This window comes from Chelonia mydas, chromosome 1, assembly GCF_015237465.2.
Source record: "Chelonia mydas isolate rCheMyd1 chromosome 1, rCheMyd1.pri.v2, whole genome shotgun sequence".
NCBI lineage: Eukaryota > Metazoa > Chordata > Testudines > Cheloniidae > Chelonia > Chelonia mydas.
This window is the reverse complement of record NC_057849.1, coordinates 135,592,869-135,612,298: the sequence shown is the minus strand read 5'-3', so window position 1 is coordinate 135,612,298 and position 19,430 is coordinate 135,592,869. Positions and strand designations below refer to the sequence as shown.

The 19,430-nt window shown below is 40.8% G+C and overlaps 1 protein-coding gene across 22 annotated transcripts in view; it reads right to left on the bottom strand.

Annotated features, from left to right (window-relative positions):
• REPS2 (RALBP1 associated Eps domain containing 2) overlaps positions 1-19,430 on the bottom strand; it is a 144,687-nt gene that overhangs the window by 33,548 nt on the left and 91,709 nt on the right. For 21 of the 22 annotated variants that reach the window (XM_043537886.1, XM_043537885.1, XM_043537884.1 and 18 more), the window contains 2 exons: positions 16,713-16,755; positions 13,028-13,164 (listed from right to left, as the gene is read on the bottom strand). In XM_043537886.1, coding sequence (XP_043393821.1) covers positions 13,028-13,164; positions 16,713-16,755 — 180 coding nt within the window. Of the gene's footprint in view, positions 1-10,309; positions 11,302-13,027; positions 13,165-16,712; positions 16,756-19,430 lie in introns of those variants that run through there. The other variant, XM_043537900.1, reaches the window with a different exon arrangement.

The following is a 19,430-nucleotide window of genomic DNA, read 5'->3' as shown; positions in this document are numbered from 1 at the left end:
TCTCTCTTTTCCAGTTGCCAGTAGCAGTGCTGAAGTCTTTCCTGGTGCAGGAGGGTCTCACCTGTGTGAAGTGCCAGAGATGGCAGTATGACAGTTCACTGCCCAGAACCCGCGGATCCCATTGTTCATGGGTCTTCGTCTCATGCCTGTGGGACTCAGAACATGCTGTGTCCCCTTGGGCTGAGCTGGTGGAGGGATGTCCAGTTTCTCTGATTTGGAGGAAGACTTAGTTCCATGCTTATTGGAGTGCTTCCTAATCTCCTAACCTCTGCCATTGGGCCTTTGGGGGTGGGTCCATCAGCACCGGAGTCAGACATAACAGCAGGAGGCACACTCCTTGCTGAATCAAGCTAAATGTACATGGGGGGTTCCCCGGCTTGGGTCTGAATGTGGTCTCATGGCCACCTCCATTAGATGCCTCCAGAGACAAAGTGCTTAGCCTTCTTGGGTGCAGCTGGGAAAGGACTGGCAAATACCGCACACAGCCGCGGTTTGAGCTTCTCCCAGGAAGTAGAGGCAGCGTTGGTGTTTGTCAGTTACGGAGAAGGATTGTGGGCAAGCAGCACAGAGTTTGAAGCCCAGAGTTCTGCAGGGGGCAGGGGCAGGTAAATCCCCCAAGTCTGCTCTAGTCTAACTGTTAAAACTAGTAACTACTAAAACTAGGAAAGAAATAAACCCACTAAAACTATGGCTAAAACTGATAAAACTATTTGTAACTGTAATTATTAAAACTGCGTCAGAGACCGTTACACTGAAGGCTCTGACCCGGACCATGTGGCGCTGAGAAAGAACTGGAGATATGGTCAGTCCGCCCCATCCTTTTTTCCCCTCAGACAGAAGCACGCAGCGAGTCAGGGCACATATGTGGACATTACTTTCAAATTCTCCAACTTCAGGCACGTGGTGCGCATGACTAACATGCAGTGGAATGCAATATGGACCATCTCTCGAAGAAGCAGTAATCCTTCCCTCAGGCTGCTCAATCACACCTTAAGGGTGCAGCAGCCCCCAAGACTGCTGCACTCTCTTCTCCCCATTCCAGAGGTTGTGGTGAGGTAGAAATGGCCACTGGATCCATTAGTCCTATCCTAACCCACCTACCTTCTAGCCCACTCACATGTCCTCCTTCCTCCTCATGCCAGAAAAGCCTCTGTACATTAAAGCACAGTGAGCTAATATGGAGCACAATTATGAGGTATGCGAGAGATGCAGAGCGATCCTGGAATTATGCCTGAGGAGCAGAGGCACACTAGTTCTGCTACATCCAGAGCTGCTGGAGTCCACAGATTTTCTTCACACAGGAAGGAGGAGTAAATTCTGGAGGATTGGGGCCTTGGTGTCCAAGTCCTAAAAAGCTATTTCTACCACAGTTTGCATAGAGTTTGCCTCACTATTCAGTGACTTTGCAACATTGATATTAGAATGAGCAGCATACTTTAAATCTTAAAAAAAAAAAAAAAATCATGGTCAAAGTAGCTTGTGTGTACCAGTGAAAGAAGCTTAAGTGCATCAAGTATCTGTATAAAATACTATATTCAGGGTGAATGTATTTTCCCACACAGAGAACGATAGTGCTTTCACTACTAAAATCATCACTCTGCACTTAGCATATCTGTACTTCATGGTGAACTATCAGCATGGCAGGTGTCCAGGCCATTTCTCAGCCTTATTCTGGCAATCAGAAAGGTCTATTAATCCCAACAGGACATTAAGTGAGATAAAACAGGTTCTCCAGCCTGAAAACTAGATTAAGGCTTAAAAATAAACTTCAGAATTTAATTCTACATCCTGAGACTTGGCCACTACATAAGTACTGTATGGGCTCTTATTTCTTTGGCCTTCCCAGGGATAACACTATACCACATAACAGAGGGAATTCAAAATTATGCAATCACAGCACTTTCATTACTCGCAGCCAAAACCAACACACACAAATCTCATCCCTGATTTTATTTTCCACTTGTCAACAAGTGATCAGGGCACTCATTCTGACATTTCCTACTCAGAGATTGTTTTCCATGTCATCATTTCTATGTTAACAACTATGGTAGTGAACCAACAGGCTCACCAGAGGCATTCTCCCCGATCTGGATGGACGCAAAGTTATTCAATAGGATGATAGGGGAATAAGATGCAAAGATCCAGGCCAATCACAACTGACAGCCCAAGACCCAGCTCTCTTACTTGGCTTGTCTGGTCTAAGAGAAGTGGCAAGGAGTCCAGAGGAGGAGGTGGCTACCACTGTAGCCTCATCTAACCCAGGAAAATTGGGGCCCTTAGTTCTCCACCAATCCTAGCAACAGCAGAAGCTGGAGTGTAGATGGGGCTGGTTTTACCAGATTCTGGGAGACTAGAGGAAAACAGAGATTGTGGCCCAGGTTTATTTTTAGGCATTATAAAGATTCATCCAATGAAGTGAGCTGTAGCTCACGAAAGCTTAAGCTCAAATAAATTGGTTAGTCTCTAAGGTGCCACAAGTACTCCTTTTCTTTTTGAGAATACAGACTAACACGGCTGCTACTCTGAAACTTATCGCTACCAGTATCTCATCTAAGAATCATACCCCAAAGCTTCATATTGCAAAGCTAACAGATATAGACAAAGCAACATGGCACGAACCATTGTATTTTCAAACTGACAAAAAAACTAACTGTGAAACTTCCAGTAACCTAAGCAGGAGATGCATGCTAAAACCCCACTTAATTATTTTTAAAATGTAGAAGTAAAAGTCCTATCTCACTTTGGCACATACGTCTAAACCACTATAACTACGAAAGAAAAATCACTTATCTTGATGGACCCCACACCACTCCCAAAAATGTGTAGACACACACACACAGCTCAAAACATTTTGTAGTACTGCACCAGGTCAGTCACAGAGTACTCCTTTATTCCCAGATACATGGGGATAGAGCAATTTTACACAGAAGACCTGAGGAAATAACTAATTTAAAATAAATCATTTAAAAGCTTTCATTAACAACAGCTCCCTTTTTCAAATTTAAATAAAATTACTTAAGACAAAAGTCATAAGGAAAATGGGAGTAGGGCAGGGGTTCTCAAACTGGGGGTCTGGAGGTTATTACATGGGGGGTTGTGAGCTGTCAACCTCTACCCCAAACCCCACTTTGCCTCCAGCATTTATAATGGTGTTAAATATATAAAAAACTGTTTTTAATTTATAGGGCGGGGGTCACACTCAGAGGGGGTCACCAGTAAAAAAGTTTGAGAGCCACTGGAGTAGGGGGGAAAGGTGAATATAATCATTATCCCAAATTATTTCTACAATAAAGTCTGCTTTAATTTATTTGTACTGTGTCAAGGAATCAAGCCAGCATAAACTTTTACACTCAGAAGGATGGAACAGAGCAAGATGACATCTTAGATATCATTCATGGTGAAGAGTTGAAATGCCTAAGTAGGGATGGGGTGGGAGGGGTCTTCTTTTTAAAATCATTGTGATATTTAAAATCAGAATGGAGGTTGCACTACTGTAGACAACAAATGTTGATAAATGAAAAGTAATGCTCATCGGAAAACAATCCCAACTATATAAAACGATTGGTATTAAATTAGCTGTTACCGCTCAAAAAAGGGTTCTTGGATTCATTGTGGATAGTTCTCTGAAAAACTTCTGCTCAAAAAAGCTAACAGAATGTTAGGAACTATTAAGAAAGGAATAGATAAAAGACAGAAAATACCATAATGCCATTATACAAATCTATGGCATGCCCACACCTTTAATACTGCATGCAGTTCCAGTCACCCCTTCTCAATACAGACATATTAGAATTGGAAAAGATACAGAGAAGGGCAAGAAAAATTAATAGGGGTATAGAACAGCTCCCGTATGAGGGATTAAAAAAGACTAGGACTCTTCAGCTTGGAAAAGAGATAACTAAGGGGGGGATATGATGGAGGTCTATAAAATCATGACTGGTGTGGAGAAAGTGAATAAAGTAGTATTATTTACTCCTTCAGGTAACACAAGAACCAGGAATCACCCAATTAAATTAATAGGCAGCAGTTTTAAAACAAACAAAAGGAAGTACTTCGTCACACAACACACAGTCAAACTGTGGAACTCATTGGCAGGGGATGTTATGAAGGCCAAAACTATAACAGGTTTCAAAAAAGAACCAGGCAAGTTCACAGAGGATAGATCCATCAACATCAATGGCTGTTAGCCAGGACGGGCAGGGATGCAACCCCATGCTCTTGGGTGTCCCTAGCCTCTGATTGCCAGAAGCTGGGTGTGGACGACAGGGGATGGCTCACTTGATGACTGCCTGTTCTGTTCATTCTCTCTGAAGCACCTGGCATTGGCCACTGTTGGAAGACAGGCTACTGGGCTAGATGGACCATTGGTCTGACCCAGTAGGGCCGTTCATATGTTAAACCTGCATTACCAAGGGGACTATTTTTGTTGAGCATGTGTGTGTATGTACAGTGCCTAGCACAATGGGGCCCTGACCCCCTGATTGGGGCCAATTAGATGCTACTGTAACACAAGTATATACAACTCAATCTTGCCCTGAATCCTCAATGATCCCAAAGGAGCTTAGGGGGCACTCCACCACTCTCAGAAAGTGCTCAATACCTGGAAGGATCAAGCCCAACATGGTCTAATGGATCTTCTCCATTTCTACTTTCCAGTATTCTATGATTAACATGCAAGAGTGTGGCTGCTGATTTTATTTATCTTCAGTCTATGCTGGACACTTAGTATTCTTTAGGTCAAAATATAACAGCAGCAAGCTGTGCCCTTCTAAAGAAATGACAGTGACACATTTTTATTGAACAAAATTGCCATAATGCATTCAGTTGTGAGGTGCCATAAACAGTTTTATTAATAAAGCATTTAGTATTGTTTTTAACATGGAAGAGGAGTAGCACATCAAACTAAAATTACCGGAAACTTTAGAATGATGTTTATTATTGTATTCCTTGGCAGCTTTTATGCATCTTTCATGGAAAAGGATTTTCACATTAGCAAGTGCGTAATTCTGTCGGGGTAAAAAAGCTCTGGCTCTCCTAAACTAAAATATAATACATGATTCTGAAAATGAGGCCTTACCCCTCAAATTGTTTCCAAGTGTGTGATATGCACACACATCCCTTTATAGACACTCAGGCTCTTAATATAGACATGCACATTTCATATGTTAATCATACATAATGTTATGTCACATTAATATATATTGCAGTAGCATCCAAAAATGAATTAAGCATTTTCCAAGCATACAGAACAAATATTACCAGCCATGAAGTGTTCACACTTCAGGGGGCTCAATTTACATACACAAAGTGAGTAACTCACTCACGAGAGTAAAGTTACTCACCTACATATGGGCTGGATCAGGCCCTAAAATGGAAAGACAAAACAAGCAAGCAAGGAAAATGTCTGAAGTGATGTAAAGCACACTGCCTGCTAGACTTGCTTTATTTTTAAATCCCTTGCCCATAAACTTATTTTAATACATTTTATACTATTTTAGTATATTTTTTCATGTCCATTTATCATTTTTATTCATGTCTTTTCTTTTTCAGTTTTTAAGTCATCTCATTTTCTAATTATTGTTCTTTTCTATTTTCTAAATTTATTATCTATCTTCCTGTTTTTTAATCATCTAGTTTCAGATTTTGTGAAATTGTTTTAAAATGTGTCCAGTGTCCTGTCATAGGGAGGCTGCTGGTTACTTCTGTCAGCAGGCAGTGCGCCACCCTACTCCCATCCCACCCACCATGGTGATGGAAAACTGATATGCTGCTCTGGCAATGAGCGATGAGGAAGTGCCCCCAAATGTGGAGGAGGAGAAGTCATGTCCCCCCAAGACTGGAAGGATCGCAGCCACCACCTCCAGGAGGAAACATAAGGTAGTGGTGGTTGGTGACTCTCATCTGAGGGGGACGGAGTCACCAATCTGTCAGCCTGACATGGCATCCCGGGAGTTATGCAGCCTGCCAGAGACCTGTATCTGAGACATTATGGAGGAATTGTTGAAAATCACCCAGCCCTCTGACTACTACCCCATGCTACTCATCCAGGTGGGCACTAATGATACTGCAAGGTCTGACCCTCAGCAGATCAGAAGTGACTACAGGGCTCTGGGAGTAAGGGTGAGGGAGTTGGGAGCACAGGTGGTGTTCTCTTCGATCCTTCCGGTCAAGGATAGGGGCCCAGGCAGAGACAGATACAGCCTGGAGGTGAATGCCTGGCTGCAAGGATGGTATCACCAGGAGGGCTTCAGCTGCCTTGATCACGGATGCTGTTCCGGGAAGAAGGACTGCTAAGTAGAGATGGGGTCCACCTTTCAAGGAAGGGGAAAAGTATGTTTGGATACAGACTGGCTGATCTAGTGAGATGAGCTTTAAACTAGGGTGGATAGGGGCAGGAGACAAAAGCCCACAGGTAGTCAAAAATATGGAGACCTGGGAGAAGGGTCGGTATTGGGGGGGAGCACGGGCTGTTATAGCAGGGATAAGGGAGAGACAAAAGGAACATGTGGGGGAATCAAATCAGTACCTTAGATGTTTGTATACTAATACGAGAAGTATGGGGAATAAGCAGGAAGAACTAGAAATGCTAGTTAATAAACACAACTATGACATAGTTGGCATCACATAGTGGGATAATACACATGACTGGAATACTGGTATAGAAGGGTACAGCTTGCTCAGGAAGAAAAGGCAGGATAAAAAGGGAGGAAGTGTTGCCTTATATATTAAAAATGTATATACTTGGGCTGAGGCTGAGATGGAAATAGGAGACAGACTTGCTGAAAGTCTCTGGCTAGGCTAAAAGCGGTAAAAAAACAAGGGTGATGTCATGGTAGGGGTCTACTACAGACCATCGAACCAGGAAGACGAGGTGGATACGGCTTTTTATAAACTAACAAAATCATCCAAAGCACAGGACTTGGTGGTGATGGGGGACATCTGTTGGGAAAACAACACAGCAGAGCACAGATTAGCCAACAAGTTCTTGGAATGTACTGGAGACAATTTTTTATTTCAGAAGGTGGAGAAAGCTACTAGGGGATTGGTTGTTCTAGATTTGATTTTGACAAATCGGGAAGAATTGGTTGAGAATTTGAAAGTGGAAGGCAGCTTAGGTGAAAGTGATCATGATTCTAAGGAATTGTAGGAGGGAAAACAGCATAATAAAGAAAATGGATTTCAAGAAGGCAGACTTTAGCAAACTCAGGGAGTTGGAAGGTAAGATTCCTTGGAAAGCAAGTCTAAGGGGAAAAACACTTCAAGAGAACTGGCAGTTTTTCCAAAGAGACATTATTAAGGGCACAAGAGCAAACTATCCCATTGTGTAGGAAAGATAGGAAATATGGCAACAGACCACCTGGCTTATCCAGGAGATCTTAAATGATCTAAAAATCAAAAAGGAGTCCTACAAAAAGTGGAAATTAGGTCAAATTACAAAGGATGAATATAAACAGACAACACAAGTATGTAGGGACAAAATTAGAAAGGCCAAGGCACAAAACAAGATTAAACTAGCTAGAGACATAAAGGGTAACGAGAAAACATTCTACGAATACATTAGAAGCCAGAGGAAAACAAGGACAGGGTAGGGCTGTTACTCAATGAGGGCGGAGGGGAGAGGGGGAGAAATAACAACAGAAAATGTGGAAATGGCAGAATGCTTAATGACTTCTATGTTTCGGTTTTCACAAAAAGTTCAGTAGCGACTGGACGTCTAACATAGTGAACGCCAGTGAAAATGAGGTAGGATCAGAGGCTAAAATAGGGAAAGAACAAGTTAAAAATTACTTAGATAAGCTTGATGTGTTCAAGTCACCAGGGCCTGATGAAATACATCTTAGAATACTCAAAGAGCTGACAGAGGAGATATCTGAGACATTAATAATTATCTTTGAAAAGTCATGGAAGACAGGAGAGATTCCATAGGACTGGAAAAGGGCAAATACAGTGCCAATCTATAAAAAGGGGAATAAGGACAACCCGGGGAATTACAGACCAATCAGCTTAACTTCTGTACCTGGAAAGATAATGGAGCAAATAATTAAGCAATCAATTTGCAGACACCTAGAAGTTAATAACGTGGTAAGAAACAGTCAGCATAGATTTGTCAAGAACAAATTGTGTCAAACCAACCTAATAGCTTTCTTTGATATGGTAACTAGCTTTGTGGATTGGGGGAAGTGGTAGATGTGGTATATCTTGACTGTAGTAAGGCTTTTGATACTGTCTTGTATGACCTTCTCATAAACAAACTAGGGAAATGCAGCCTAGATGGAGCTACTATAAGGTGGGTGCATAACTGGTTGGAAAGCCATTCCCAAAGAGTAGTTATCAGTAGTTCACAGTCCAGCTGGAAGGGCGTATTGAGTGGGGTCCCACAGGGGTCAGTTCTGGGTCCGGTTCTGTTCAATATCTTCATCAATGATACATAATGGCGTGGAGAATAGACTTATAAAGTTTGCAGACAATGCCAAGCTGGGAGGGGTTGCAAGTGCTTGGAGGATAGGATTAGAATTCAAAATGATCTGGACAAACTGGAGAAATGGTCTGAAGTAAACACAGATACTCCCCGACTTATACAATCATTCTGTTCTGGAACGCCTTGCGTAACTCGAATTTTGCATAAGTCGGAAACATATACCCGACCATTATGCCAAAAAAAATAAACCCACCTCCTATTTCTAGCTTATGGAACTTTTTCCGTAAGTACGGATTTGCGTAAGTCAAGTCTTGCGTAACCCAGGGAGCGTCTATAGGATGAAATTCAATACACACAAATGCAAAGTACTCCACTAAGGAAGGAACATTCAGTTGCACACATACAAAATGGGAAATGACTGCCTAGGAAGGAGTACTGCAGAAAGGGATCTGGGGGTCATGGTGGATTACAAACTAAATATGAGTCAACAGTGTAATGCTGTTGCAAAAAAAGCAATCATCATTCTGGGATGTATTAGCAGGGGTGTTGTTAGCAAGACACAAGATGTAATTCTTCTGCTCTACTCCACACTGATTAGGCCTCAACTGGAGTATTGTGTCCCATTCTGGGCACTACCTTCCAGGAAAGATGTGGATAAATTGGGGAATAGCAACACAAATGATTAAAGGTCTAGAAAACATGACCTATGAGGGAAGATGGAAAAAATTGGGTTTGTTTTGTCTGGAGAAGAGAAAACGGAGGGAGCCATGATAACAGTTTTCAAGTTTAGGTTGGATATTAGGAAAAACTTCCTAACTGTCAACACTTCCTAACTGTAAGCACTGGAATAAATTGCCTGGGGAATTTGTGAAATCTCCATCATTACAGATTTTTAATCTGTAATTTTTTTACAGTATTATCTAGACCAGTGGTTCTCAAACTAGGGCTGCCGCTTGTTCAGGGAAAGCCCCTGGCGGTCCGGGCTGGTTTGTTTACCTGCCGCGTCGGCAAGTTCGGCCGATCGCGGCTCCCAGTGGCCACGGTTCGCTACTCCAGGCCAACGGGGGCTGCAGGAAGGGCAGTCAGCACATCCCTTGGCCCGTGCCACTTCCCACAGCCCACACTGGCCTGGAGTGGTGAACCGCGGCCAGTGGGAGCCGCGATTGGCTGAACCTGTGGACATGGCAGGTAAACAAACTGGCCCAGCATGCCAGGGGCTTTCCCTGAACAAGCAGCGGCCCTAGTTTGAGAACCACTAGTCTAGATAATACTTAGTCCTGCCATGAGTGCAGGGGACTGGACTAGATGTCCTCTAAACGTCCCTTTCAGTCCTACGATCCTGTGATTATTGCCCTGGCTTGTTTTATATTAAGCTTCATCCTTTATCCCCCCACATGGAGGCACACTCCCTCCACCTTGCAGCATGGCTCTTACAGCATTCCCAAGCTGCTGGTGGCACCCAGAGTTTCACAGTATGGATGGTGGTAAATCCCAAATCCACAGAAATGTGGCAAATACATTTTCTGGTTGCATTAGTTTTCTGTGAGGAACTCTTAAGGGCATGCTGGTACGGGGGAACAATGAGCAACCCCACGTACGTCCCTGCTCTTGCCCCAATCACACTCCCCCAGCCCCAGCCACTGTCCATCTCTTCCTTTCCGTGGATTGCCAGACCCTCAGAAGTCTCTGCAGAAAGCCACTGACCCTCTTTTCCATATGGGGAAGGGAAGATCCATGCTTAAAGGGTCTCCTCCACAAAAGAATTATTTTACTTAGATTGTACACTGTTTGGAGGAGACATCAACATTTCATTGTGTGTGCCTAGAGCCTAGCAAGATGGAGCCCCAAGATATTATTGACATCCACCTTCGATTGCAGTAACGCCTACAGAAGTTATTACAGAAGTGGTGGGAGAGGTTCTGTGGCTTGCGATGTGAAGGTGGTCAGCTAAACGATCATGAGGGTCGCTTCTGGCCTTAAAGTCTACGAGTAATTGGAATTGGTCAAGAATTTTTGAAATTTGAACATTTTCATGGAATAAGGGGACATTTTTTGCAAACACTTTCATGAAAATTTTTTCCATTTTTTGCCCAGCAATAATAAAATAAATAGTAGGTTGTGATCTGGCCTTCAAACCTACATAAGCTAAGATAAAATAATAAAATAAAAATAAAAGCTCAAAAACCTTGACCAATTCTTACTAAGAAAACATGGTATTTAATTTACACAGACTGAGGTAGAGCAACCAAAATGCTGGCCCTGAGTTACTGACTACTATGGCTGAAACCAACATCCAATAGTAGTTTTAGAAGAAGTGAGTCCACTGACTGTTTGCTTACACACCCAGGAAAGAAATGGTGCCTGCATTCCACATATCTTGTACTGCAAGAATATTCTCAGTGGGACTTGAGTTCCAAAAGTAAATCAGCAACTGAAGCTGCCAGTCACAAATTCATTTGTAAATACTTATGTGGCTGTTTTGATGGATGATACAACACACATTTAATCTGTAATTATATTTTCTCCTGCTTCCATCTACTCAGGAATCTTATTGATGATTGCAACTACAGTACTTGGCCAAAGCTGCTTGTCTTCCCAAAACAAATAACCTTTGTGTCACACAGGCATTAATTAAAGAACTGTAATGAAGAATTGAAATTAAACAGCGAATAAAATGCATTCCAGACTATACTATACAAAAGCACTACATTTCAAAGATAACTGCATTGCTGTAACATGGACTCCGATCATTGCCAAAAACACAGAAGTTAGCCCAGACTGCAGTCCGGAAGAAAACTCTTCAATGGATTTGATAGGCAGAAAATGTTGTGAGCAGCTGGACAGCAGGTAGCCAATGCAGACTGTTTTTAAAGCCACGACATCTGCCAAAATTCAGAGGAATACTTCAACCATTGCTGGCCCGTGCTATTCTCCATATATTATTTCCAAATTCAAGTCCATAGGAAGAATCTGAAGGCAGACTCCCAACACATGCAATGACACAAGAGGGAAAGCACATTGTATCCACAGAGAACACACAGAGAACACTCACCAACACCATCAGCTGCATGCCTCCTGTGGCTTGTTCCAGGAGCCCAAACAGCAGTGTGTCAGAGACTTTTGAAAGTGTGAGGTCAATCCTGGTGAATGACACATTTTTCAAACCCACTCCTTTCCCAGCTTTCCCCAAACAGGGACTGTTGCTGCTTCAGGATGCAACCATTAACAGGAACACCAACATTCCTCACTGCACCATCACCTAGCCTGCAAAATTGCTCTTTTTACCAGTGACCAGAAAGCAGGAAAATCTCTCATTCAGAGCCTCTTACCCAAACTGGGAAATGAAGGCCACTACAAAAAGAGTCCAAAAATAGCCCAAAGGCAAGAATATCCCTTCCATGATGTTCCCCCCTTCCACGTGACAGAGCACCAGGTCACCCCTGGAACACCCTTTCTCCAGGACCATGTTATGTACAGCCTTGGAGAAAAAATGGACATGTTTCTTATCTAAGTGAGGGCATAAAGAAGAGATAAAGATGTTGCCAATTCATGTAAGTATTTAAGTGACATTTTTGCTTGTACTTGAAACATAGCGTTATGTTTCCAGGAATGAATAAAGCTCAACAATACATATAAGTGTGCACACGTAAACCAACACGCTGTGTGCCAAGGGCAGCAAAAATAATACATGGTGAACCTAGCAAAGAGGATTAATTTTGTCAGGTGCTAAACCAAAGACAATGTGGTAAGCAAGGAGCTAGTAATCTCATTTAAAAAAAACCCAAGTCTTATATTGGTATTATTGAACCAAAGCAAGATCCTTTTATGTACAAACCTATGCAGAAATGCACCTATTTTCCCCTGAGTAAATATACCAATGGCCTGTACAACTGATGTTGGGCAGAAAACTGTACCTAAGGATATCTTGCTCAATCAGTTTTGGAAAACTTCTGCTTCAAGACACTAAAGCTGTTCCAGCTGCTTTCTTTCATTGCAAAAACTGCTGGGCTATGTTTGAAAAATGTGTTATCTTGAAAGCTTAGTCATCAGTGAACAGTTTTATAAGAAGAAAAGATCAGACTGCATGCACCAGCATTGTATAATTTTACTACTTGCTGACACCAATACTGAACTTTTTTTGTTGTTTAATAACATTAAATAATGTTGTGCTACCATACATGTTTTCTGACAACAATATTTTAGCTATTAAACTATGTGCTTAAGTGCCTCCCTATTTAGGAAAAGCACTTAAGGATGTGCTTAAATCCCATTTGCATCCATGGGACTTTCTGCTTTCCTGAAAAGAAATCCTTTCCTGAATCATAGCCTCAGTGAACAGCAAAGAAAAAAAATTATATATCTATATATATATAGATAGATAGATAGATAGATAGATATAAAGATAATAGTCTCAACATCTGACGCATATCTCTCTCTCTCTCTCTCTCTATATATATATATATCTCTCATCTGATGCAGAAATATATTGATAACATTAACAGTTGTGTATGTAAATATTTATTAAAGATAGCTAGCTATTTAGAATAGATGTATTTCTGAAGCACCTATCACAGTAGTACCTGAGTGATAAGCAATAAGAATGTTTACCTTGTGTGTTTTGCTGGAAGATTTTATTTAGGTCCAAGGAGGAGGCTCTGGAATGTGATTTCTGGGGCCTTGGTGGGGGTGTAGGGGGCTCTTCCCCCTTTTTCATTGTATCTTCAATAGATGTGCTAGAATAGGACCTAAAGGAAAATAAAATCAACTGATATTTTTAGACTATTCATTTATACAAATGTAGTAAATATTGACTGGAGTTGAGCTTTACAGTGGAAAATCATTGCCTCATGGATTGAAAGGACAGCTGATGGTGGTGGGATATAATATTAGATGGCACAGACAGAGGGTATTATTGCTCTAAAGAGAGGGAGGGTTACTTTTCAAGCCACAGAATTAGTACAAGTGTTAAAAATGCCTTTTAGCCTCAATGTTTAATTTTATAGTTTCAGGCTCCACTCCTTTAACTTTGAGGGTCATGTGACCTCAGCCAACAGCAGAATAATTGTAGTAACTATCTTGAATACACCTGAGTGAAAATTTCTTTCCTTTCTACTGACTTTCTTCCTCTCCTTCTCCATAAACTTTAATTTGAACTCTCAACATGTTGGGCTCTGACTGCCACTAGGAGTATATTAAAAGTGCTAACTTGCTTCTGAAGCATTTTTGCTATGATATTTATTTCCTACAATATGGCTGAATTCTGAAAAGCACAAAAATAAAGAAATGTAGCCAAAATGTTGCATTTAACTGTAACATAAGTTATAGTACTTCAAACAACAAGGTATCCTGGCAGGAGACCACTTGCAGCCTGCAGTTTTGATGGATTCTGCCAGCATAACCCACCGGGGCACAGGGCTGCTAGCAATGCAAAATCCCCCTGAAAGGATCTGTAACAGTGCAATATGCCTACAATCCCATCTCCTTTCCAGGGTCTGCAGCTGAGCAGGATGGCCAAAAAGGGGCCCAGTCTTATTCAGTTCACCCTCACAGCACCTGTTTATGGGGTTCCAACAGACCATTGGGGAAATTAAAAAGCTGTCCTCCTCTAATGGAATTCCTGCGGGAGGGCAGTATTAGAAACACTGCCTGCCCTCTCTGGCTCAGGGAGGAGAAATCTGTACCTCCTTGAGCAAGCAGCCTAGACAAGCCCAGGTTTTTTTTGCCCTAAATGTGTTGCAGCAGAGACAATCTGAACTGTCTGGTTCAGATCACATGAGTTTCCTTCAGCCCATGACCTAGCTAGTTGGTAATTTGGGGGTCTAAACTAATAATTAAGTGGTAGGACAACAGGGCAAAACTATCTGAACTCACATTACCATGCCTTAAACTGGAATGTGACTGTCTATTCTTAGGAGCAATATATGTATCACTTGAATTCACCATTCACAATGATCCATTTTCGTGATACTGTCTGTGCACTATCCAATGTATTTTCTAAACACTTGTAACAAGTTTCATTATCTTGAGTGGAGCCCAATATTTTTCTGCTGTTGGAGTCACAAGTTTTCTCTGCAAGGCTGCAGACTTTACTCAAATCAGCACTGACAACATGAAGTGTTATACTTACTGTAACGCATTATGCATGGCAGGCAAGACAAAAAAAGATTCGTCTACAACTGGCAAAAACTCCAACCAACGGGTAAAGGGATCAGCAGCTTTTGCCAAATCGGCAGCAGTTAGTAGACAATTCTTTGTTAACAGGTTGGACGCCGGCAACTTCAATCTTATATTTTTGATGAAACCAATAAACATATGAGGTAAAACCCAACCTGTTTCAGAGTTCACATGCAACACGTTGCCTTTGCTTCCACTGCATTTTTCAGCCCAGGGTTTAGAATCCTCCAACCCTACTCCTTTAAAACCTGATCCAAAATCCATTAAAGCCAGAGGGCTTTGGATTAGGCTCTTAAAATATTGTACTCCAAATATATACAATAAACAATGGAAGGGGAGATATATTGGGGGGGAAGGGGGATAGACAGCTTTATACTTTATCATTCATGCAGTAAAGAACTGTAAAGTAGTACCTAGGAGACAAAAATGCATCTGGCCTTGCAGAGTTAATACAATGCTACAGTACTTGAAGGCCACCATACTGACTGACACCAGGGATTGAACCGGGGACCTCCAGAACTAAAAGCATGAATCTCTATAGATTGAACTAGGCTAAGAGTTAGAACTCCTATCTAGAGTTGGTCTTATAAACTTCAAGGGAACCATATTCTGTCACAATATGAAGTTCTATCAAAATCGAAATGCAGTCTATTTTGCAGGAATTTTAGTTTTAAAATAGTCAATATCCTCTTGCAACATTATTTGAATGAAACATTTCCATTTTTCGTTTCCAAATTTTTTACATTTGTTGTAATAGAATACAAAATCAAAAAGGAGGGGAGGGAAATTTTTGAATTTTCATCTGCAGAGAATTTCAAAATGTTCAGGTTTTGTTCCTAATTGAAACAGCCAAATTCTGAAACCTCGAAATCCTTTGCAAAATGGAAATTCTGTCCTTTACACAGCTCTACTCATATCCTCTGGGGATAAACTCAGCTCTCCAGCAGTAAAAATTTCCTTATCACATCACATCAACCTTGCATTCCTCTTCTCCGACTAATTCATTTCCAGTTTTTGCATACCCGTCCCAAGTGCATTTTTCCTTGTTTTAATTTTCTACTACTCACTTTACTATCTGATTAGACATAAATTCATATTCTTCCCCTCTCAATACTTTTTTCCAACCCTGAATTATATCAAACTTCTGCCCTGCAAATATTATCTGTCTGCAGCACCAGTGTACTGCTTTGCTGTAGTAGACCAGTCAAATTCCTTTCCCTCCCTCCCCTCAATTTACTGCCATTTTGGGAGCAAAAATACATCTGCTGCAGAGAAGTCTGCTTAGTACTTTTACAACTTCTGGCTTTAGAGGCTACATCTACAACCCTTGAAACAAACTCTAAACAGTCAAGCATATAATTTTGTTCTCTACAGTCTTTAGTTTAATTTCAAAGTGTTTATTTCTTTTAGTTTCTCCCATTCTTTGGTATATCCTCCTCCTCTGCCAGGCTACTTTTTTCTCCTCCTTTTTGTTCAATTAATTATAAGCTTTATGAGGAAGAGACTCATGATTACACATTCAATACATTAGAGAAAGAAATGAAGCACTACAGTACTTAATCTCACTGGCTGAAATAGACAGCCTAAAGTAGAATATAAGATGTGGGCATACCAGAATGCTGATCAGCCAAAAACAATGCTTAACCCAGTTATTGTATTTTTGGATTACACAATATTTTCAGACATGAGTTGCCTTTTTCATTCCCTGCAAGTAACCAACCTTAGCAGCTTTCATTTTTAATCCACATTCTTATATGAACCATACACTATGTTCTTCTACACACCAACCGGTTACTGTTAGATGTGATAGTACACAATTCAAAAGACAGGACACAGTCAGGCGCATCAGATGCTGCCATTATTGGTGCTCTCTAGATTGTCCAATGTTGCTATCCATATGTAGCATGCAACTTTTAATTAGATGAAGTCTTGAGACTGTTCCTGAAATGGGATGATGACGGATCTCCCTACATGACATTAGGCTGGCTTCTATTTCCACCACAGTTAATAAAATGCAACACCAACACCTTCACTCCTAAACAGTTTGATGTTTAAATAATACACTGTTGAAGATCTCTTCAGATGGGAATATTTCTTTGACAGAAATAGAAACAAGTACCTGGATCTTGGTCTTGCCTTGAGTGTGTTCGATTCCTGAACAACTGAAACCAACAGATTACTTGTTAAAAACATTTTTTTTAAAAAAGAAGAGGTTTCTTTATCTGCAGAATGGTAGATAGTTAGAATTAATTACAAACAAATGGCGGATGTCAGAGTGATGTTTATCCCTGCATAATAAATGAGGATTCAATTGTTTTCACTCCTCACTCCCCTTCTGTAACAGTGGATGTTCTCATTACCCACATAAATCCTCCAGTTCTTTTTTTAGTCCCACTGAGACTGGCTATTCCAACTCTTGGCTTCAGTTATATCTTGTAGCAATAAGTTCCACAGTTTCAGAGTTGTTTAAAAAGTATTTCCTTTATTGATTTTAAATTTGTTGCCTTTAGTCAGTTTTACTTTTCTTGTTTTATGAGACATGAAAAACAGCAGTGAATGATTTACCTTCTTGGAACCATTCCCTATATATGTACATCCCTTTCTATTAGTCTCTTCTCTAAACAAAAAGTAATTTTGAGAAATGTCACTTTGTGCTTGCTTTCAAATCTACTTCCCCGAAAGAAAGATTCTTGGGGTATTACACCAGTGTAAACAATTTTAAAAGTCTAAGATAGGTAAGTTCCTTTTTTAAAAAAATTGTTATACTAGATAGAATGCTAAAGAGAACCCAGAGGGATTGTACTAGGGAGAGACTTTCAGTGTTATTTGTTACCTTCAGAAAAATCAGTATTTTGCGACAATTACCACACTCCAATATCTATCTGATTTTACCATAGATTTTCCTAAACAGGCTCTATCTGTGGTAGCAATTGGCAAATGTTGACTTTTTAATGGCTTGTATTATTCTTTTGTATGCACATACCAGTTGGGGGGTTTACAGACATGCAGAACAAATGAGATAGCAGGCAACATAATGTAGATCCACAAACATGCACTTTTTCCTCACAAGAGAAGTTGTTTGCATGGCTTGTACACTATTGACTGAGGCTCTGCGTGGAGGATATACAGATGCAACTGGTAGTGATTAATGCTCAATAAGAAAACCACTTATGAACGAATCTCTCAGTAGATTAATGTCATCAACAAACTGACTCAGTGTAACCAACTCTTACTAGCAACTAAAAGAAGAGAGGAGAAGGAATTACCATTAACAATGAACAATAATGAATATCCTTTTTTAGGTTTGAAACACCCACAGAATACAATTTTAGCAACAGATTTCTACAATCATATGACCCAATTTTAACAGTATTAATGATAACTATTGAATTATATGTATAATTTTTGAAAGATTTGCCTTCTCATTTTATATCCTTCAAGGTGAACCATATTTTTAGAATATTTATATTTTCTTCAGATCCCCCCCACAAAACTTTATGGAAGGTTGACATCAGAGTCCTCAAATGATGTTTTGTTGAGGTGAACATGAGGACATAGAGAGAAGACAGAATCCTATTTTGAACTGATTATTGTATTAAATAAAGAACTACATCAATGCAGTGTTATGGTCAAGGCCTTTTTTTAAGCAAGTGAAAGTCAGGAAATTCAAGATTAAGATTCCATGACACCCAGCCTGGGGAGAGAGGGGGGAGAACTATTTGGTTTTTTTCTCCTAAATAAGAAAAACAGTTTATTTGTATGTGCAATCATTAGTTGCACAGATACCTCCAGAAAATGTAACAATACTTCAGTCCACTGCCTCAATGCACATAAGCCTGCATCTCACATGAAAAACACAAAAGAAAGGTCAGGGACACTAGCAATTCCCAATTCCTTTTTTTTTTTTTTTTTTTTTGGAACCTTAGAATGCAGATTCTGGACCTTTGGGCTGTAATCTAATGTCTTGGAGTCTGTTCAGATTTGGAAAATTAAAGTGTGGTGGTCTGCTTTAGAGGCTGAAGACTGAACTGAAAGCCATGCAGTAAATGGTGCTAATATGTTAAAGTGGTTGAAAAGAGAAAGGAAGAAACAAGTATTTCTTGACAGGTTTCAGAGTAGCAGCCGTGTTAGTCTGTATTCGCAAAAAGAAAAGGAGTACTAGTGGCACCTTAGAGACTAACCAATTTATTTGAGCATAAGCTTTCGTGAGCTACAGCTCACTTCATCGGATGCATTCAGTGGAAAATACAGTGAGGAGATTTATATACACACAGAACATGAAAAAATGGGTGTTATCATACCCACTGTAAGGAGAGTGATCACAGAACGCCACTAGCCATCACCTTCAGCCCCCAACTAAAACCTCTCCAACGCATCATCAAGGATCTACAACCTATCCTGAAGGACGACCCAACACTCTCACAAATCTTGGGAGACAGGCCAGTCCTTGCCTACAGACAGCCCCCCAACCTGAAGCAAATACTCACCGGCAACCACACACCACACAACAGAACCACTAACCCAGGAACCTATCCTTGCAACAAAGCCCGTTGCCAACTGTGTCCACATATCTATTCAGGGGACACCATCATAGGGCCTAATCACACCAGCCACACTATCAGAGGATCGTTCACCTGCACATCTACCAATGTGATATATGCCATCATGTGCCAGCAATGCCCCTCTGCCATGTACATTGGTCAAACTGGACAGTCTCTACGTAAAAGAATAAATGGACACAAATCAGATGTCAAGAATTATAACATTCATAAACCAGCCGGAGAACACTTCAATCTCTCTGGTCACTCGATTTCAGACCTAAAGGTCGCGATATTAG